Source organism: Hyalella azteca, unplaced genomic scaffold, assembly GCF_000764305.2.
Source record: "Hyalella azteca isolate HAZT.00-mixed unplaced genomic scaffold, Hazt_2.0.2 contig12328, whole genome shotgun sequence".
In the NCBI taxonomy this organism is placed as follows: domain Eukaryota; kingdom Metazoa; phylum Arthropoda; class Malacostraca; order Amphipoda; family Hyalellidae; genus Hyalella; species Hyalella azteca.
Window position 1 is genome coordinate 667,431 of NW_025942288.1, and position 22,224 is coordinate 689,654.

Here is a 22,224-nt window from a genome sequence, read left to right on the forward strand (position 1 = left end):
TTTTCCAAGACGGGTGTGGTTCAGTATGAACTCCCGCGCTCACTTCAGCCTCTTCAAACAAATGCCTATTTTTTTACTCAACTAGGGACCTTCTTGATATTGAATTGCTCAAATCTTTACTTTGGTGGCAAAACCTTTACTTATTTTCATTTCGCAGTGGAAAAATGATTATTTATTGCGTTAATCTTTCAGCCAGTGCATGGAACCTAACACAAAGGGTCTAAAATGCGAGGCGCATTTGAAGGCACATTTACCACTAATTGTAGTTATATGTGAGTGTGCGCAGCTCAAAGACCGTAGCTTAGAGTAAAATAGGATTTAATTGATAGGTTGCCGTAATCAGCAGGGTTCATTGATAACCACGATGCGATTGGTATATTGTAGGACTATTGATGAAGTATGAACTGGAGTTTGCTCAATGCGTACAATTTATTACCAGAGAATGCCTTACAATTTTCCAGGAGTCGAACAATTCTTTAGATGACGTTGGTAGATCAAAAGGCATGTTTATTGAATAATAATAATATATTAACGACGTTTCGAATGTAACCGCTTTTATTTTAAGAGAAAGTTAATATGAGCATTGAAAAAATGAAAATTTGGTGAACATAAGTACATAATGCACGTGAATAGGATACAACACGAAAATTTCGAGCCAGATCGATAGTCCCTCCGCAAACAATCTGAAGTTCGATAAGTTCTCCTTCAAGAGGCCGGTGTAGTCTATAATTTTACTTCAAAGAGGGTTGCAGACTTCTTCATCATTTGGACTACAGTTGAGTACTTAGACTAATTAACAACCACGACACCGAGACCGTCTCGCCTGCCATCTTCAGTCTGGATGGCAGAGGTTCCCTGAGAGGGTCACAACGCTGGAACCGTGCTGGAGAAACCCACCAGCATCCTCATCATGGAGAGGTGCACAACATTAACCGACCATGCAAGACCAACGATTGCTGGAACTCTCGTCATTTTGGATTGAACCCCAACTGTCCATTTCCAAACTATACAGGATTTGTCTAAATTTTGAGGTTGTTTGCGGAAGGACTTTCTGTCTCGAAATATTTGTTTTGTATCCTATTTACGTGTTTAATGTACTTATGTCCAATAAAATTTCATTGTTCATTGTTCGATACCATTGGTATCGATTTTGCGTGGCGATCGTTTGAATATGTATTCATTTTACGCTGGTTCATACGTATATATTTCGGGCATTTACGTTGTGCATACCAATAGCTTGAGTTGCAACTCATCCTGCAAGATATTTCATACGACCGCTCCCATGAATATCAATGGACATCGGAAAATAGTTGATTAACAAATGGTAATTGAATTTCTCAGAATGTGGCCATACGTCTTGATACTTCCGAATGAAATTTGGCGAATTTTCTTACCAGAGCTTTTGAGCCTCTCAATATTGCAGGCGTTGCTTGAAGGCTTGTGGTGCTCTACATAATAGCCTTCTGCAGCACGACCCGAGTATGCTAAACTGGTTTTCGCAGATATGTAATGATGAGGCCTGAGGGATAAACCAGCTTTACACTCTGGCACGACTTGGTTCCGCACCCTTAGAGTTCTGCAGTTCGGTTGCCACCCTATACACCGGCTTCTTGCAGGATTTCTTAAGAGTTGTTCTAGTCAATTATTAAGCCGTGCCTTACATTCATGAACAGTAAACACGAAACAATGATAAGGTTGAATGGATTTTTGTGTTTCGATTACATTTACCAGGTTAAGTTTTCCATTCAGAAATCTTTCGGTCAAATGACTGTCAATAATTTAGATTTCAAATTAGTTTTACTCAAAGGAATATTACGATGCATTTATTTATTCAGTTGTTCAGAAGTTGTTTTGAAACCAGCTTGTTGCTTGATATTCGATGTTAGAGCTTGTGGCATTATCCGCACGGCAGGGGCATGAACAAAGCTATCACCATATCTCTTTTATACTCTCAATTGTATAGTCGCTTTTGCTCACAAAAGCCCTCGCTCAAGGTCCTGCAGGACTCAACTGTAGATCTTGCCCTGAGACTTTGTAGGTTGCATATTCTAACCTATCCACCAGTCATGTTCATCGAATATCGCTCATGCTTAGTAAAAATATAAACTGTTCGTCCGAGTGACGAAGATTCTCCGAAGAGAATGATGTTATCAAATTTAGATACCAATAATCACAAACTGTTTAACTTGTTTTGCATTTTTCTCTACACTGTGTAATAAACACATCTGTATTTATTTTCGTTATTCACATGTTCGATTTCTTTGTAGAACGATTAGTTAGATTTCTCTTTATAGAGTCGCTCTAAAATTCGATTGATTAAAACTCATCTTTTTTTTACCATTTCGTAAGTCGCTTTTTATTTAAAAAGAAGTATTAGAGCAGATATTCCTGGAAGCGGGTATTTTCAGAAAAAAATTGCAGATATTCATGAGGGAGTCATTTATTTCTTATAACCTTAGTCATTCATTTGTCATCCAGTTAATTAATATTTTATCTACGATCAATGTTGCTTCTGCCGAAGTTGTTAACCTTGTGAATGAAGCTTATCCACTTGCATGGTTACCTCTCTTGAAAGTTTGAAATCTTGGTTATTTATAGCAATGCATCGATAAAACTATTTTGTCCTCCTGATTAATGCGTTGTGTACACGAATCTATGCGATGACGTAGAAGTTAATTTTTGCTGGTCATCGAGCTGCGGTTACAGCTTTGTTAGCTGAGAATATTTTACCTATGCAAAATGCATTTTGTGGCTCTAAAGCCAGCCTGATGTAACTCAGATTTAATATTTTAATTTTTGCCGGTAATTCTGTCGCAAATACGAGAACTTTCTCGAAAATTAGCGAATGTTTTTATTTTTTATTTTCTTTCTTTGCTATGAACCCGCAACCTCCTTGGCCAAACGACCCTCGTAAAACACTTGATGGCACGCGATCGAAAACTCCGCACCGGCACTGATCCCTGCTGAACACTCCAGTTGGCTTCCGCGTAGAAGCAGAGTTAATATTTTAAATTGCTATGCGATTTGTTATGCGTGCTTCTAAGCTTAATTAACAATAACAAATGAGAACAGTAATGTTCTTAGTTATTGGAAATTATGCATAGCGAATTAACCATTATTTTTCAAAGTTATTTTTTCCGTTCTATAGTCTATTCATTCTTAATGTTTTATTTCACATAGGAATAAACATCCACGGCTTGGCCATCAATTTGTTAGTAGTGTGATTAATTTGTGTGATATCATTAGAAATCATTATGAGTAACGGTGCTGCGTTCTCTAACATTCGAGCATTTTGGTAGAGCGTATAGCGCTTTCATGGTTGGTATACAGTCAAAAGTTTGACCGCGCGCCCGGTCGTGATAGACCCTTTATCAGCGATCTTTTCACCGAACGACGGTCACCTTGGGCATGCAACTTGCTGGATATTGAAGTTCGATAATTTCTTCGAGTCTTAGATGGTTAAGTTGTATCCTACACTTATTTCTGTAGCTTAGAGCGATGATCATCCCCGCTGAAATCTGAACGGAACGAATTATTCCAAATTCTAAAATCAGAAATCTGCGGCTTTAATTACTTTATGAACTTTTACGGTTTTTACTTACCGTGTAGTGGTAACTACTCACAACCTGCATCGCCTCACAAGAACTATATGACATCCATTTCCATCTAACATATTATAAATATAAATAATATAATTTCTCATATTTATTTTGCGTGGCAGCATGCAGGTATTAGGGTTCAAGAATCGTCTTCATAGGATCGTAGCTTGAGTTTCTCAATTTTGCGACACTAATTCTTCCGGCATCTGCTGGCTGCTCGTTCGTAGATCTTGCGCCGTCTTCAAAATTTCTCTGCTGTTTGTTTGCGTATCCGTTCAGCACAGCCATGTTGAGTGCCTCTCCGCGTCATATGTGTTTGCCAAGCTGCAAAAAGCGTTTATCATCATACTGCAAAATGTCATGCGTTTTTATTTACTTGCAATTTCTTTTTTTAGTGAGACGCAATATACCAGTGAGATGCAATATACCTTTTATGATACCAGATATACAGGCGTACAGGGTTGGACAAAATAAGGGAAACACCCGACATTTTGATATCGTAATTTTTAAACATGTTATGAGCAATGAAAACGTGATATATTTGATATTTTATCCTTGCACAGATATTTTTGGTAAAAAATTTTTTTTTTTTTATTTCTACAACCTAGCCTATAACCTATGAATGGCAAACCTATCTGACCAAAATGGAAGATGCCAAATTGTTGGTGCCCGTATGGCATGTGCTATAGGTGTGATAGAAACGTCCCGCATGCTTGACGTTTCTAGAGACATCGGCTCAAAAGTAATGCTGCTTTTGAAAGAGAATGGAAAACGTCCTCAGCAAAGCACAGCTCTGGCCGAAAGTTGAAGTTGTATGAAAGAGACCGTCGGTAGGTAAATCGAATTTTGAGGGACAATCAAAAGAACACGGCTGTTATAATTACTGCACACCTCAATGGACATCTACAGGACTCAGTTTTCATAAAGATTGTCCGCCGAGAGCTGCACAAATCTGAATTCTATGTATGAAGAGCTGCAATTAGAAAACCTCTGGTTTCAAATACATATGCTTCAAAGCGTTTAGAGTGGTGGAAAAACCTCCAGAACTGGTCCATAGAGCAGTGGGAAAATGTGACTTGCTCTGACGAATCATCATTTACGTTATTTCCAACCTCTGGCCGAGTTAACGTTTTTAGACAACCAAAAGTCATTTAAACCCGACTCCAACCTCCCTACCGTAAAACATAGCGAGGGATCTGTGATGATCTGGGGTGCTAATTTTTGGAAATCCGGCGGATCAATGATTTCTCCTCGTGGAAGAATCAACAGCCTTAACTATTTAGGAATTTTGGAGGACAAAGTTCATCCAACGATTCAAGCAATGTTTCCGCTGGGAACGCCATCTTTCAAGATAATAATGCCCCGATCAATACAGCTTGATTTCTTAAAAATGGCACGAGGAACATTCTAATGAACTCGAGCATCTCATTTGGCCACCGGAATCACCAGACTTGAATATTATCGAACATTTACGGTCGATTTTAAAGATGCAAGTAAGAAGTCGATTCCCGCCGCCATAGTCTTTAAAAGAGCTGGAGGGAGTGTTAACTGAAGAATGAGTTTTAATTGTTTTGGAAACGATTCTCAATTTGCATGAATCAGTGGCTCGGAGAATTGAGGCTGTAATTGTTGCAATATGTGTACCCACGCGGGTACACATATACTATAATATATTTTTTTATACCATACTAAAATATATTTTATCTACGATTTCTCAGGTGTTTCCTTTATTTTGTCTAACCCATGTATATGGGCACCGAATTATCATGTAATTCATACTTCTGAATCAATGTGTGCGATTAATTTGTTCGTTTATTGATAGTCACATCTAGTCTAGTATAATTTTCTGGTCCGTTGCCAATGCTGTATTGGTTACCGATCTCCTTTTTCCTTTGTAAGTTATCATATATTATTCGCTGACTCAATTAAATCACTAGAGTTTTTAAGCCTTTTATGTTTTTGGCGATTCAGAGGCCGTTGTTAATTAATCAGTAAACAGCTCAAATGGCTAGCTAATTAAACTGTAAACATCATCATCATTTTGTGCAGGTTCGAAAAAGTGGTTGAACGGTCCAGTCAGCGAAGCCGCCACCTGGAAGAGGTATCCAGTGAGCTGGACGCCTTCACGGTCTCTGTCGAGCATTTCCAGGAGTGGTACATTGAGATCGTCGAGATCGTCGAATCCAAGGAAGTCTTGCAGCTCGACACTGAGAGGTGCGTTCAACTGGTTAAAGTTATTCTCTGATTTTAGCTAACAAATAGAAGTATAGAAGTCGTTTCTCTTTCCATGTCTGTTATTTGGGATGTTGTGTTAGTTTACAAAGTATTTCCAGTTTACTGTTGAGTTTGAAAAGTATTACCAAAACCATGGTCGACCCTCCCCCAGTGGAGTAACTTCTGTGTTATGTAAATCGATTATCATCTAGGAAGGGAAGTTAATTCCAAGATGTGTGGGATTATACCTGATATTTCTGTGCGTTATTTTAATTGTACAGTTTTGAGTACTAAAGCTTTCATAATTTCTTCAGCTATGGACGCAAGATCGCTGCCATCACTCAGCAACGCGATGCCCGCACCTCTGACTTCGAGGGCATGATCAGGACAGGCAAGGATCTCGTCAACAAGAAGGACGTCACGGATACCCCGCCCGTCAGGGAGCAGATCAAGGTGAGCTTTTCATTTATGCAAATCGATGATTTATTAACCACAGCTAAAATATCAAGTGTTCAACTATACCGAATGAGCGATGTGACGAGTGTATACATTTGTGAGTACGTGCTGAAATTTATTAAACTACCACAGTTCATCTTATCTACGAGCAGCAAAATATTTCATGGACGATTTTAATATTGCATATTGTCAGTATTTGTAAACATTTTTCAAGCTTCTTTGAAGAATGTGGTGGCATTAATCCTCTTATTTCAATAAAAGAATCTGGAGAGCCAATGGAAGGACCTGAACGACGTCCTGGACGACAGCGCGCGCGCGGGCAAGGAGCGCTCAGAGCAGATGGTCGCGTACGAGGCGGCGCGCAACAAACTCATGCAGTACCTCACCACCACCGAGAACATCCTCGACACCATGCCTGCCGTCGGCCTCGAGCAGGAGATCGTTAAGAACCAGACTGAGGAACTCAAGGTTCGTTCATTGTTCTCCACCGTCCTGTTCAAATATTATAACTTACATGTTTTGGTCTACAGTGATGAAGATGAAAGAACTCGAAGTTTATTCATTGTTGGTTTTGTGACGTTAAAATATTTCGGGCACCGAGTTATAATCTCCAATGAACCCGATTAGAAAATAAAATGTTTGTTCGCTTCTCGCGCAACTTACATTCGAATGTTTTGGCCACTGGAATTTGGCCTGAAATACAAAATATATATAATGTATGTTTCCGTATCTGCGAGATTAGTTCTCTCATTAGCCTCCTTTACTCTTGACTAGCTTTTTAACCGATCAAGCCAAGTCGGTTGTACTTCGATTCTGTAATCAAGTCCCAATGCTGAAATTTTAACTTGTATAACATTCCGAGGATTATTCTAACCGTTGACCGTGCCTCAACAGCCGCTGCTGAAGGAGTACGCGGCGACGGAGGCGCTGGTCAACAAAGTCATGGAGACAGGCGCCATCTACGACGCCCTCCTGCGGGGCGACCGCTCCGACAGCCCCGGCAGACGACGCTCGTCCGTGGCGCCTGTCAAGCGCACCTCCATCAGCACGCCGCTCAAGGGATCCGGTGAGCTGCATTTTTTGTAGCAATGATCTTAACAAGGAATAGTCAGTAGCGTTAGCAAAGAAGGAAATGGTGGTATTCCGAATAAAATGAGTTGAACTAAGAATATACCGTAGCTTCAAATACTGTTGTGATACTCTCTTGCAAAATGGTGTCCAGCTGTGACGAACAGGTCTATCCGTTTTGTTCGAATTCAATTAAAGAACATCTAAACTCTAAAGTTAAAAAAGTGTATTAATCATCTGAATTGCTGTAAGTATCATAGTATTTTAATACGTAAAGGTTAGAACTGCAAGTGTATAGTGACCGTGTATGCAATAAATATCCACATAACTTTTCCCGTTACATCGACGGCTACTAATACGGACGCTCTTATTCTTATGATGCAATTTAAGTAAAATTCAACTTATTAGGTAAGTTTCTTGATTATATGCTTTATTGTTTCTCATTTATTGGCTTTTGTCCCTGATTATTACGTTACTCGTTACCGAACTGTTTCGTTGTGTTTTTTTTCATTTATTTTGTATTTTAAACTAAAACTCCTGCACTTCCTTCCATGATCGCTTGTTATCCATTCAATAAATCCCCTCCTATTGGGATGTAGGTAATCGATTATTTCCTGTATCAATGTTGAGGCGGAAAGCATATTACATCAATCTTGACGAGGAAATTAACTTATTGAGCTGGTTATTTAGGCAAATGAATCTCTAATCCCAGTTTTCTTGAGAGCTAACTGTCTTTATAAATTACTATAGAGTTACGAGCTTGAACATTTAAATTCAAATTAATATCTGACGGCGAATTTATACTTAATTCACCCGTCGATTTCTAGCTTGATACAAACGTTTTTTTTTAATTTGATGCCCAAATTTACTTTTCGTTTGATAAACTTTTTACTAAATCCTCCTGTCGATGTAACGCCTGCTTCGCCTGTCCGCATCCTAGCGTCCATTTGTTTCTCGATCTACTCCATTTGTATCGTTTCCCTCGCCTCTATACCACGCTTGATCCACGCCTCCATTCATCGAACTATTATCGCGTCCATTCATTCATCTAGCCTTCATTTATCGCATGATTCACGCCTCAATTTATTACTTGATTCTTGTGTCCATTTATCACATTATCCTCGCTTCCATATATCGCTGAACCCTCGCGTTCATTGCTCACTTAATCCTCGTGTCTAATTATCACTAGATCCGATCATCCATTTATCACTTGATCCTGGCATCCGTTTATCAGTTGATCCTCTCGTCCGTTTATCAGTTAATCCTGGCGTCCATGTATAGCTTGATCTTGGTGGTTTTATTTAACTTTTTTTATGTGCTCAAACGCACTAAATTTCTCTTGAGTTGTTCGTTGCTGCTAAGCATCACTCATCATAAATGAAGCACCTGAGCAATGAAGGGTTCTTGCACAGGAATGAGTGATGATGCTATTAAAGTTCGAGTCTTTTAGATATTAGCTTAAAAAACTTCAAGCTTGTGTTTTAGAGTGGCCTTAGCACTATTTTATTATCGTTCTGTTTTTTTTTATCTTCTTGTTTCTGCTTATCCCTTCCCAAAAGAAGCTGTTTTTTTTGTTTGCGATTTTTTTACGTTCGCTTGGCTTTTACCCCAGTACGTCGCGTGTCGCAAGACACTCGCAGCCAGAGCCCCGGCGCCAAGCTGCTCGGCTATAACGGTACAGGTCCTATGTCCCCTGGGGGCTTCAACAGCCCCAGCAGCAGGAGGACTTCCACCCAGTCTTTCATCCTCGAGGGTCGGTTTTCATACTTCATTTAAAATCACTTGTCACTATTTGTCCAACAGAAAAAAACGTAGACAATGATATTGATGTTTTGGCACTTACCAAAATTTATATATATATATAGATATTTTAGATTCATTTCGTAATTTCTAGTCATTGCTCAACACAATGCCGTTTGCATGCAATCGTTTTGTTATATAATTGCCTTGAAATCTGTCTGTTGCGCTGTGAACGCTTATATACAATATTTTTTCAACAGAAATGAGCCCAGTGCAACAGGAGCTGTCGGAAATGAACACTCGCTACGACATGATCGGCATCCGCCTGAACGAACGGCAGCGCGAGCTCGAAAACGTCCGAGAAGAACTGCGTAGAATTGGAGACTCTCTCAGGAACATTGCTCAAGCTATCGAGAAGGCTGAGCGTGCCTTGCCGCGAGATGCGGTGCCCACATCCAAAGAAGAGGCCGACAAACAGAACAAACTCGTCAAATCTATCCGTGACGATATGATAGATAAACAGTCTGCTCTTGACAGCGTCAGAAATCAAGTCACTGATCTGCTCAAACGTCGCCCCACAGCGCCTGGAGCTGAAATGCTCATGGATCAGCTTGAAAGCGTCATGGAGCGATTCAAGGACCTCCAAAACAGACTCAAGGAGCGTTTGAACTTCCTCAGCGAAATGAAAGACTTTTTGGACGCTGAGGACAGCCTTAAGCTCTGGCTCAACTCTAAGGACAAGATGATGTCTGTGCTCGGGCCCATCGCATCTGATCCAAGAATGGTGCAAATGCAGGCCCAGCAGGTTCAAGTCCTCAGGGATGAGTTCCTCAACCAAGAGCCTAAGCTGAACAGTCTCAACGACTCCGGAGACAAGATCATCGGCCTTACAGAGCCAGGATCTCCTGCCGGCAAGAAAATCAACGAAAAGCTTGATGTGGTCAACAACAAGTGGACCGAATTGTTGGGTCAATTGGATTCTCGTGATGCTGCCCTCAACGCTGCGTGTGATGCCAGCAAGGACTTCTACGATATGTACAACAAAATCAACGATAACATGCAGAAACTTTCCGATGATCTGGATGACGCCAACTCCGGGGGCGTTGAGCCCAGCAAACAGCTTGAAATCTTGCAGAACGTTGAAGACGGACTTGCTAACATTCGTGGTCCTCTCGTAAATTTGGAAGGTCTTGCTGAACATTTGGTCTCTATTCTATCTGACCCTGCATCAAAATCCGACATCAAAAATAAACTCGGCCACCTCAACAGACTCTTCAGCAACCTGGAACGTAAACTTGGCAACCGCAAAGGTGAGTTGGAAGCCTCGCTGCGTGATCAGGAAGAATTTGGCAATTCATGCCACGCTGTGCAGGACTGGTTGGCTGATCAAATCGCCCATCTTAAGGATCAGCTCCAAGTTTCAGCCGACAGAGATGTGCTTTCCAAGCAAGTCGCCGAATTTGAGCCTGTGTACAAGGAATTGATGAGCAAAGAACATGAAGTCATCATGATGATTAACAAAGGGAAGGATATCGTTAATAAGTCTCCAAAGAAAGACATCAATAAGATGCTATCTACCACTCTTGATGACATCAAAAAAGAGTGGGACAACGTGCGCAAAACTGCTGTCGACAGGAGATCGCGTTTGCAAAAATGCATGGACAATTGCAACAAATTCCATTCCATGCAAGACAGGTTTAACCCGTGGCTTGACAAAGCTGAGCAAAAGGCTAATTCGTTCGAGCCAATTGCTTTCAATAAGAAAGACATTGACAAGCAGATGAAGGAAATGCAAACGTTCAAAAACGACCTTTCTCGCCACAGCGGAGAATATGAGAATAATAAATCCGCCGGCGACTCCCTCATCGCTTGCACCGACATTGATCATGAAGTGGTGCTCGATCTTCTGTCTATAATGAAGGAGCGGTGGGATGCCCTCAACGCCCTTGCCATTGGCCGCTCTCAAGATCTCGACGAAGTTGCGCAAAAGTTGGCCGAATTCCTTGACAAGTCTCGTGACGTCGGCCATGCTCTCCAGCGCTGCGAAGACAAGCTTTCTTCTCGCGGCAACGAAAGCGATCCTAAGTCCTTGGAAAGAATGAAGGCCTTGTTGGATGAGGCTGATGGTCTTGGACAGCAAGTGGATCAGGTTACACGGAAGGGTGAAGACCTTCTCAATGCTGCAGATCAGCTTGGTTCCGACGGCAGCAACGTTCAAGATGAAGTGGAGAATCTGAAGGACCGATATGGTGATCTCAAAAACAAGTTGGAAGGCAAGTGCCAAGATTTGGAAGAAGCTTCCAATGCAGTTAATCAATTCTCTGGTCTAATCAAGAACGTCGGGCAAGAAATTACCGGTTTGGATGACGAACTGGATAGAATGAAGCCAGTGGGACGTGACATTAAAACCGTTGCGGGTCAAATTGACGAGCTACACGACTACATGCGTAAGGTTGATAAGAAGGCCGACGAAATCGACGAAGCAAAAGCTGTACTGAAAGACTTAGTCAGCCATGGCTTCACCGGCAGCAACAGCAAAGTGGCTGAAGATCAAATCAAACAATTAGAGAAACAGCTCAAGAAAGTTCATGATAGAGCTGATAGCCGCGACAAAGAACTAGACACAGTCTACAAGAAACTCGAGAATTTCTATGATAAATTCAGCAAAGCTGCTAACGAAATCAAAGAAGCTGATAAGGAGGCTGAAAACTTCAAGCCAGTCGGTGCTGATGTAGACACCATTCGAGCTCAGCAGAAGGAATTCAAACAATTCCGTGCTCGCCGCATCGAAGCCTTAGGTAAACAAGTTTCTGAATGCAACAAACTTGGACAAGGTCTCGTCCAGAGCGCCCATTCTACAGTTGACACATCGCAACTCGAAAAGGACCTTGATGCTCTGAATGCCATATGGAACAGCCTGAAGGACATGATTGCTGAACGTGAGAGAGGCTTGGACAAAGGGCTCTTACGATCTGGTAAATTCCAGGACGCCATCGATAACATGGCGCAATGGCTGAAGACTTTCGAAGAGATGATGGATGGCCAAGCTCCTATTTCAGGTGAATATTCTGTAGTCAAGGCCCAAGCTCAAGAGCAGAAGTTCATCCGCAAGACCATCACTGACAAGCAAGGGGAAATGCAGGATCTTATTGATATGGGACGTAATCTTGCTGCTGATGTTGACCCCGCCGAAAAAGCTAATGTTGAACGCCAACTTCAAGAACTTGTGGGCAAGTTTGACGATGCAAACGCTCGATCTCTAGACCGAATGGATGCTTTGGAGGAAGCCGTGAAGGTTGCAAAGGCTTTCCAAAATAAACTCAATCCTATCTTGGAATGGCTCACTCGCAGCGAAAAGAAACTCAAGGCCATGAGCACCGTTCCTTCTGACGAAGAAAAGATCCAACGACTTATAGATCAACATGACCGTCTTCATGATGAAATTCTTGGGCAGAAGCCGGCCTTTGACGAACTCACTGATATTGCTACCACCCTCATGAACCTCATCGGAGATGATGAAGGTAATGCCCTTGCTGACAAACTTCAAGCAACAACTGACAGGTATGGACAGCTTGTGGAAGATTCTGAAGCGTTGGGACGCTTGCTACAAGAGTCCAAGGTTGGTCTACGTCACCTTGTTCTCACCTACGAAGACCTACTCTCTTGGATGGAAGAAATGGAGGCGCGTCTCTCGAAGTACCGCGTAGTTTCAGTGTTCGTAGATAAACTGCTTGAACAAATGGACGAGCTGTCTGATCTGGGCGACGAAGTTGTCAGCCACGAAAAGCAAGTGCAAGAAGTCATGGAGTCTGGAAACATGCTTATGAAGAACATTTCCAGCGATGAAGCCCTACAACTGAAGGAGAAACTGGACTCAATCAATCGTCGTTACAGCGATCTCCACTCTAAGGCGTCTGATTTGCATAAGGCAGCTAATGAAGCCCTTCCTTTGGTTCAGCAATTCCACAAGGCTCATGATAGCCTCAACTCGTGGATGGGCAATGCGGAGAATCGCCTTAAGAGTATTGACTCGTCTGGACAAGGCCTTCCGGAAGAAGATATTGAAGATCTCGCAAAAGAGATTCAACAAAACCGTCCCCTCATTGAAGCTGTCAACCTCGTTGGACCTCAGCTCTGCCAGTTGTCGCCTGGAGAGGGAGCGTCGATCATCGAAACCATCGTCACTCGCGCCAATCGACGCTTTGAACAAATTTGTGAACAAATCCAGAGACGCATGGAACGTCTGCAGATGTCGAAGAAGAGGTCAAAGGAAGTCACTCATGATATCGATGAGCTCCTTGACTGGTTTAGAGAAGTCGAGCATCAAATACAGGAAGCTGAACCGCCAAGTGTTGAGCCGGACGAAATTCGCATTCAGCTCAAAGAGCACAAAGCCCTCAACGATGACGTTGCGAGCCAGAAAGGCCGCGTCCGTGACGTTTTGTCCAACGCCAAGAAAATCATCCGTGAAGCTGCTTACAGTGAGGACTTAGGCGACATGAAGGAAAAGATGGAGGACCTCAAAGACACGATGGAAAGTGTCTCCAAACTGTCATCTGACAGAATGTCTAACTTGGAGCAGGCTCTTCCCTTAGCTGAACACTTCTTCGACACTCACCAAGAACTAGATGAATGGCTGCATGCTATAGAGAATGAAGCTCTGGCTTTGACCGCACCCGCTGTGCGCCCTGATCAAATTGCTCGGCAGATTGAGAGGAACAAGGCTTTCTTACAGAGTGTTGCCGATCATAAGCCACTCCTGGATAGGCTGAACAAGACTGGAGGAGCTCTACTGAAGCTTGTTAATGCTGAGGATTCAGCCAAGATTCAGGACATCCTTGAATCCGACAACCAGCGCTACAACAACCTCAAGAGTGAGCTTCGCGAGCGGGCTCAGGCTCTTGAAGATGCCTTGCAGGAAACCAGTCAATTCTCTGACAAGCTCGATGGAATGTTGTCGTCCCTCAACGAAACAGCAAACCTCGTTAAAAATGCTGAACCTATTTCGGCTCATCCTGAAAAGATCCACGAACAACAGCTCGAAAATAACAGCATCATTGAAGATCTCGAACGCAAAGAGACTGCCTTTGAAGCCGTGAAGGCTGCCGCTGAGGATGTCATCAATAAGGCATCTAGAAACGATCCTGCCGTCCGAGATATCAAGGGTAAATTGGATCACCTTAACAAGCTATGGGACAACATCCAAGAAGCCACTAAACATCGTGGCAAATCTCTCGACGATGCTCTAGCCATGGCGGAGAAGTTCTGGGACGAGCTGCAGAATGTCATGGACCAGCTCAAGGATCTTCAAGACGCTCTGAAGACCCAAGAACCTGTAGCCGTCGAGCCTAGTTTACTCAAACAGCAGAGAAACGAACTCGACCAGATCAAGGGTAAGATCGACAAGACCAAGCCTGAGGTTGAGAGCGTCCGCAGAACTGGACGTGATTTGATGACGCTGTGTGGTGACGCCGACAAGCCTGAAGTCAAGAAAAACATCGAGGAACTCGACTATGCCTGGGATAACGTGACGGGACTTTATGCCAAGCGCGAGGAAAACCTCATCGATGCAATGGAAAAGGCCATGGAATTCCACGACACCCTCAGAGTAAGTGATGCGTCCCGTCGACAATGATTCATGACTTAAATGAATTCCCATATTTTTAGGTGTTTGTGTTTCTATTGGTGGATAGGCTTACCTCAATTTTTTCTCGATTTTGAATATTCTACCAGTTCAATTTCATTTGCTTTAATTTAGTCAGGTCAGTTTGTTAACTCTCCGACAAGCCGGGGTAGTTCTCAGTTTTATTTATGCTCATTTTTACGGTCGTTACATGAAGGTCATCAATTGTCTGTATTGTTTTATGTTAACCGACGCTCATGTCGCAGAATATGCTGGACTTCCTGACCAAAGCAGAGAAGCGCTTCAAGGACTTGGGTCCCATCGCCAGCGACATCGAGTCCATCAAGGGGCAGATGAACCAACTCCATAAATTCAAGGACGATGTCGACCCGCACATGGTCAAGGTCGAGTCGCTCAACAGGTCAGTGCTCTATTGTGTTTATTTATATAGTGTCGCTAGGCTGAAAATTCATATCAAACAAAATACGGAACGCAGAGTCTAAATCACCTATGTGAAACGGTCCATTGTTTTGTTGCTTTAAAAGTAACTTTTTCCTTTGCGTAATTTTTAGTACGTAACAAATAATCAAGACTAATTATACTGGATTCATTGCTTTGCTGCCGGAATGGTGAACTGCTGCTCATGACACCGCATTTTTATCTCACGAAAACAATAAAGTTTGCTTCATAGATTGAAAATTTTTTGTGGGAAAATCGAATATTGACATTTAATTTAACTTTGCATACGTAGCTACAATATAAACACTGCATGAGATGCTACCTCAGTGGCTGAGGGCGGATTGACCTCGGACGTTCAGTCATTGATTGCTCCTAGCAGAAATTAGATTTGGCTTCTACATTCACTCCAAAATAATTCTAAGAATGTTTTAGGTAATTCAGAGGTAAAAAAAATCTTCCCTCGGTAGAATAAATTTGGCATTTTATAAAAATAAGAGTGGACGATTTTAGTTTTCCTGTCAGCTTGTATTTTCATCAAATGACATTTCTTAACATTCTGGTGTCTGTCATTCCGTGGTGCCGTTCGTGGCTGGTCTTTCAGGAGTTTACGAAGGCAAGTGTTGACGATGTTGTTCCACTGCATGGTGTTCTGTTCTCATGTCCTATCACTTATTTTATTGCTGAAAGCGTTAGGAGACACGCTTCGTGCAGCTCCTATCTGTTTTTACGAGTTTTTAAGTTACTTTATAAATCTTGAATGAGACGATTTCCGATTTTTAAGTAGCCTTAATTTACGTCAGTATCGCTCAGGGTTAAGTTGCTGCAAATGCTACCGTGGTCACTTCACGCGATAAGTTCTCCCGCTTAATTCTATCTAATTTATTACTTGTGTGTTTCGTCTTTTCCTCTCATGGATTCGTCCAATCATTACGACGCGAACGTTACTCGTGGCCTGCAATCTGTAATATTGACATGAACTTGTTTTTAGCCACCTTTAATTTCGTTCTCATAGGCCTATAATCTTTTTGATTTTTTACACTTCTTTATAGCTTTCCTGAAATAATCTCGAAAGCCATTTATTTTCCGCATGGCCTCTGTTTTGCTTATTCCACCGAGCATCACCATTATTATTTACGTTCTCTCCACCTCGCGTCGCAAGAGTTCGCACTTGCATCACAAATTCGTGTAACTGTGTTTCTTCTTTGCACACGAGGCAAAACTGGAAATCCACTGCAGTCTGATGTGCAGTTCCTGGTCTAGTTTCGAACTGTGGTGATAAGTGTTTTATCAACGCTCACTTTATTTCTTATTAGTGTTTATTATTATTATTTTTTTTTTTGTAAAACCATTACACTTCTGTTTGGAGCTGTGATCGCATGCATAGAAATCGTTTATTGAAAAAAATTGTTGTGGATATTATGCTACTCACAGCATTCAAATTTCAAGGGCATTACACATTCAAGGAAAAACTGTGAATGCTCGGGAATTGATCATGTTATAATCAGTTGAAATTGTTTTTTCGTACTGCCGCTGAAATGTTTCATTCACAATCGACGATGCTGAATAAAATTAATTATTTATCGTATTTTGTAATTGTTTGTTTTTGCTGTAGACAAGCACAGGAGCTGCGTGAGAGAACAACGCCCGACCAGGCAGCCGCCATCATGCAGCCACTGGGCGAGGTGAACAGAAGGTGGGACGACCTCATGAAGAACATCAACGACCGCCAGAGGAACCTCGAAAACGCTCTCCTCAAGCTCGGCCAATTCCAGCACACGCTCAAGGAACTCCTCGTCTGGATAGAACGCACTTCCAAGAATTTGGATGATCTCAAGCCTGTGTTTGGTGATCCTCAAGTAATCGAGGTAGAGCTTGCTAAGCTTAAGGTCACGATTAATGACATTCAAGCTCACCAGTCTAGTGTCGACGCGCTAAATGATGCCGGTCGCCAGCTCATCGAGTCAGATAAGGGCTCCGAAGATGCCTCGCAGACGCAGAAGAAGCTACAGGAACTCAACAAGAAATGGGAGAATCTGCAGGACAAGGCTATTGGCAAGCAGACGGACCTTGAGAACGCTCTTAGGGAAGCTCAAATCTTCAACGCTGAAGTCCAAGATCTCATCCTGTGGCTCGGTGACATCGATCAAGCAATCTCGGCGTCGAAACCAGTTGGGGGCTTGCCGGAGACTGCAAAAGAACAATTGCTTCGTTTCATGGAAATCTTCGATGACCTTGAGGACAACAGATCTAAAGTTGAAAGCACTTTACAGCAGGGTCAAGATTACCTCAAAAGGTCTCGAGAAGGTGCAGCGACCAACCTCAACCACGGCCTAAGAACTCTTAAGAGCAAGTGGGAAAGTGTCCTCAATCGTGCAAACGATAAGAAGATCAAATTGGAAATTGCTCTTAAGGAAGCGACCGAGTTCGATGAAGCCCTTCAGCAATTCGTGGCCTGGCTCACGGAGGCTGAAAACTTCCTTCTGAACCAACAACCCGTATCTCGAATCTTAGAAATCGTCATCCAGCAAATCGAAGAACACAACAATTTCAAGAAAGATGTCACTGCTCATCGAGAAGTCATGATGAACCTCGATAAAAAGGGAACTCATCTCAAATACTTCAGCCAGAAGCAAGATGTGATCTTGATCAAAAATCTGCTTGTGTCAGTTCAGCACAGGTGGGAAAAGGTTGTTTCAAAGGCGGCCGAGAGAACCAGAGCATTGGATCTTGGTCTCAAAGAAGCCAAGGACTTCCATGACGCCTGGAGTGAACTTATTGCCTGGCTTGACGATGCCGAAGAGACCCTCGACGAATTAGCTGCCAACGTAGGCAATGATCCTGACAAGATTAAGGCCCAAATTGCCAAGCACAAAGAGTTCCAGAAGCAGCTTGGTGCCAAGCAGCCCATGTATGACATGACCTTAAAAATGGGCAAGAACATCCAAAACAAGGCACCGAAATCTGACGAAGAGACCATCAAGAACATGCTTGCTGAGCTCAAGAGCAAGTGGAGCAACGTGTGCCAGAAGAGTGTCGACCGCCAAAGGAAGCTGGAAGAGGCTCTTCTTTTCACTGGCCAATTCAAAGAGGCCACTGGAGCCCTCATGGACTGGCTTAAGAAGGTCGAAATGGGCTTAGTTGGAGATGGTCCCGTTCATGGAGATATCGACACTGTAAATTCTCTCATGGAAAAACATAAGGACTTCTGCAAAGAGATGAACAATAGGAAGACCCAAGTCGACAGTGTCCGCAGGATTTCTGAAGATTTACTGGTTAAGGCCACGCCAGAGGACGCCTCCAACATCCGCGCGCAGATGAGCGAACTGCTGTCCACTTGGGACGCCGTGGAGCGCGCCACTGAACGACACACCGAGAGACTGCAAGACGCCTGGCACGATGCAGAAAAGATGCACAAGGTAATTGTCAGCTCAAATAATAATTCTGTTTGTCTCAGTAAATTAAATCTTAATGTTGATTTTGATTCATTGATATTTTGAATGCCTTTAACAAATTCGTTCAATCATCTCTATATGTAAAACTTATTTTTGATCTATTTCAAAGTAATAACATTGAAGACGGGTCGTAAGCATTTTATTACTTCTTGAATAGTCCCTTCAAGAACTTTTTGCATATTATTTTCACGGGCAGCAATTACTTCTTATTTATTTCGAAGTTTTCATGCTAAATTTTTAATTTTTTTGCAGTCGGTGCACATCCTCCTGGACTGGCTGTCGAACGCGGAGATGAAGCTGCGCTACGCTGGCTCCTTGCCTCAGGACGAGGATGAAGTCCGTCAACAGATTGCGGAGCACGAGGCTTTCATGCAAGAACTGCGTATCAAGGAGAAGGAAAAGAACGAAACCATTGCTTTCGCTGAAGAAATCCTGGCCAAGGCTCATCCTGATGCCATCTCAACCATCAAGCACTGGATAAACATAATACAAACGCGCTGGGAGGAGGCTGTGTCGTGGGCGGACCAGCGAGACCAGCGACTCCAGGACCACTTCAGGACCTTGGCTGATCTCCAGTCGCTCATGGATGGGCTCATGCGGTGGCTCACGAGGGTAAGATTCTTATTTTCTACATGTATACCGTTACCCCTACCGTGAACTTCTTTAATATGGAAACTGGCATCAATTTAAGCCTATGTGAAGTTGCGTAGTCGTACTAATTTTTTTTTTTCTCTTGTAAAACCGCAGTTTATTCACATTGCACTGAAATGGCTTTTGCTAAATCCAAATTTACTGCCTAAGTGAGACAATTGGGGAGTGTCCATCAATTACACATTATAATGTTTTTTTAATAACTGTGCCACAACGTACAACAGGCGCAAGAGGATCTCACAGATCTCGAGAGCCAGGCTCTGCCTGACGAGATCCCGCCGATCTTGGGGCTGATCTCAGACCACAAGGAGTTCATGGATGAGCTTCAGAAGAAGGAGCCCGAGGTGCTGAGCATCTGCAAGCCCACCAAAGTTCGTCCGTCCGTGTCGCTGCCTGGCAAGAAGAAGAGTCGAGGTTCCATGGGGTGAGTTGACCACTCGTTTTTCATAAACGGAAAAGCTTGGTTGTTGCCGAGGTCCGATTTTTTCGTGTCAGGTAACATTCTTTTATTGTAGGAATTTATTATTCCTTATATTTTTTATCATAGCTGTACTGTATTTTTTATTCTTTCTGCAATTCAAGGCGATGCTGGGCTGCAACCACAACGCGATGTTCTCGTGTAGGTTTAATTTTTTAACTTCTCTTGTATACTTAAATGGTCTCGTTGGTTACTCAAAATTACGTTAAACCGACAAAAGAACTGAGCATTTATTGACGGTATTCACACAATTTCTGGAACCGAAAACCTTTCCTAATGTTGTTGGTTGTAGTAGTTATATATTTGTCAGCAATGTTTTTGCAATTGTATATAATTTGTAAATTGCATCCCTTCATGAAATTTCCTTGATATTCATTCATCTTGGCATGAATCGGTGTTTTTTTTTTTGTAAATGCTCGTTATGAAAATTTTCAGTTTTTATAAACTTTATGGGTAGTGGCACATACTTCTGTACTTAGCCAGCATTTTTTTCTTTTCGAAGTATTTCTATGTAAATACTGCCGACTCGCGGCAGAGGTATAGCTTGAGGTATATTGTATTTTATTAGAGAGAAAATATTATTTGCCTGATATTTGTACATTTTAGCTCCATGCACTTTGAAAGAAGATGCTGCATTATTCAGTTGATATTTCAGCACATAAAAAATAGCGTCTATTTCCTATTGCCCAAGTAAAGCAACTCCAACTGGGAAATACACTTTGTAATGAATGCGCTCCAAACATTCTTGCATCTGGCTAAGACTTCTCGATTATTCACAAATAAAAAATTTCGAAACATTTCAAAATTATTTTCAATTTGTATGTCGCATGGTTTACATCATATTGAGTATATCAATACCAGTTGAGTTGCTTTAGTTGCATAAACATTGAATTTGTGACACATTCTCTGCACGTGCTTGCTGTTGACGTGCACATGTTTGGGTCAGCGTATACACCTCGAATCGAGATGATTATTTGCCATCGTTTTTTGTTACTGCATTGAAAATTTCCGTCCGTGAAATAGTTTCACACTTTCACTATCGAGACTTTTAGCGTTTTTTTTATGCATCGTGTAAATTCACGCCATTTACCTGTGGATACGAACTATAATTCATGTTTGGATGGCGGTTTTTGTTTAGAAATAAATTCCCTAATTCATTTTACAAAATTTTAAGTGTTGTAAATGTCCATATATGTAATTATTCCGAATAGAGAAACTACTGGCATAATAACATCGACGAAGAGGTGACCCTTGTAGTGATGAATGTTGGAAGCATGTCGGTACCCTCCAAGTTATTTGTACTTTTCCAGTCGCAAGTATTTGAGAGTCCAGTCTTCGTTTTGGGATGTTCTCTTATTTTCCTCCAGTTCTTGATTTATCTATGACTATCATGAGCATTTCAATTACGATCAACTAAACCATTTTGAAGAGAATTCAGTCTTTAATCTTAATAAATGCGACTTGTGCGAACCACCAATTTCTTCTGAGGTCGTTGTGTCGATGTCACTGTGAGGAAAAGAATAGAACATTCAATATGAAGACTATATTTTACGTACTGAAGCAAGCGTTGTCAGCCCATCCAGTTTCAATGGCAGATTATGTGATTGATCCTCGATGAAAGGCTCCCGTGCGTCCAGTATGCCAGACTTTTTTTTTTAAATAAGTCTTACATGTGTTGGGCTCTTGCAGCCGCGACAGCACCAGCCCAGGCAGGGAGACGTCGCCAGACTTTGACTATCCTTCCAGACGGTCCAGGTGGGTCAAGATTGCGCCCAATTATGACTAGAACTAATTATGGAAACCTAAACTCTTAAATTAATTTTGGGGGTGGACGTTTTTGTATATTTCATCGAAAATTATCTGCGAGTTATCATTTGATCTAACTGGGGTACTAATTGAAGGCAAATCACATGGAGCTATATTTTGAGTCGAAATTTTTTTCGGTCCGTGGTGAAATTCAGTCTATCACACTCCCGGGAAACAGGAAACACTTTAAACAGTTTTTGCCAGAGAAAGATAAATAAGTTCCTTTTGAAATTCTATTAAAATTCTCAATGGAACACTCTCACACGGCTCCTGAGAAGAACATTTTTGGCCGGATTTACAGGTTGTATTTATTGAGTGTGTGATTTGTAGCTTTGAGGCTCTGGCTCGGTTACGCGTGAGGGCGAGACTGGCTTATGGTTTGGCTTTAACAAACGAGCTTGATATTATTGCTTGTAGTTGTTTGCCCGTCCGTGTGTACGAAACAATTTTCTTTTCTTACTTTAGTTCCCGTTTGTTTTCTGTTTTACTTCCTATTGATTAATGGGATGAAACTCGACGTGATTGAATAGAGTTTTAACCAATTTTAAATGTTTCAAAACGGTGATCTTTTCAAAAACGTTTTGAATAAAAAAACACAGTTCAAACTTTTTAAACTGTTATTCAAAGCTTGGTTCAAATTACTTTTTTTGCACCGTTGGTTGTTTGTAACTGAGAATT

At 41.9% G+C, this 22,224-nt stretch overlaps 1 protein-coding gene across 1 annotated transcript in view; it reads left to right on the top strand.

Annotated features, from left to right (window-relative positions):
* The window catches only part of LOC108669508 (dystonin), a 195,401-nt gene that overhangs the window by 144,922 nt on the left and 28,255 nt on the right, over positions 1-22,224 (top strand). Inside the window, exons 32-43 of the mRNA XM_047883232.1 lie at positions 5,649-5,813; positions 6,128-6,266; positions 6,531-6,737; positions 7,164-7,335; positions 8,950-9,090; positions 9,338-14,685; positions 14,967-15,121; positions 15,761-15,772; positions 16,772-18,575; positions 18,864-19,223; positions 19,487-19,686; positions 21,430-21,495. Coding sequence (XP_047739188.1) covers positions 5,649-5,813; positions 6,128-6,266; positions 6,531-6,737; positions 7,164-7,335; positions 8,950-9,090; positions 9,338-14,685; positions 14,967-15,121; positions 15,761-15,772; positions 16,772-18,575; positions 18,864-19,223; positions 19,487-19,686; positions 21,430-21,495 — 8,769 coding nt within the window. The remainder of the gene's footprint in view (positions 1-5,648; positions 5,814-6,127; positions 6,267-6,530; positions 6,738-7,163; positions 7,336-8,949; positions 9,091-9,337; positions 14,686-14,966; positions 15,122-15,760; positions 15,773-16,771; positions 18,576-18,863; positions 19,224-19,486; positions 19,687-21,429; positions 21,496-22,224) is intronic.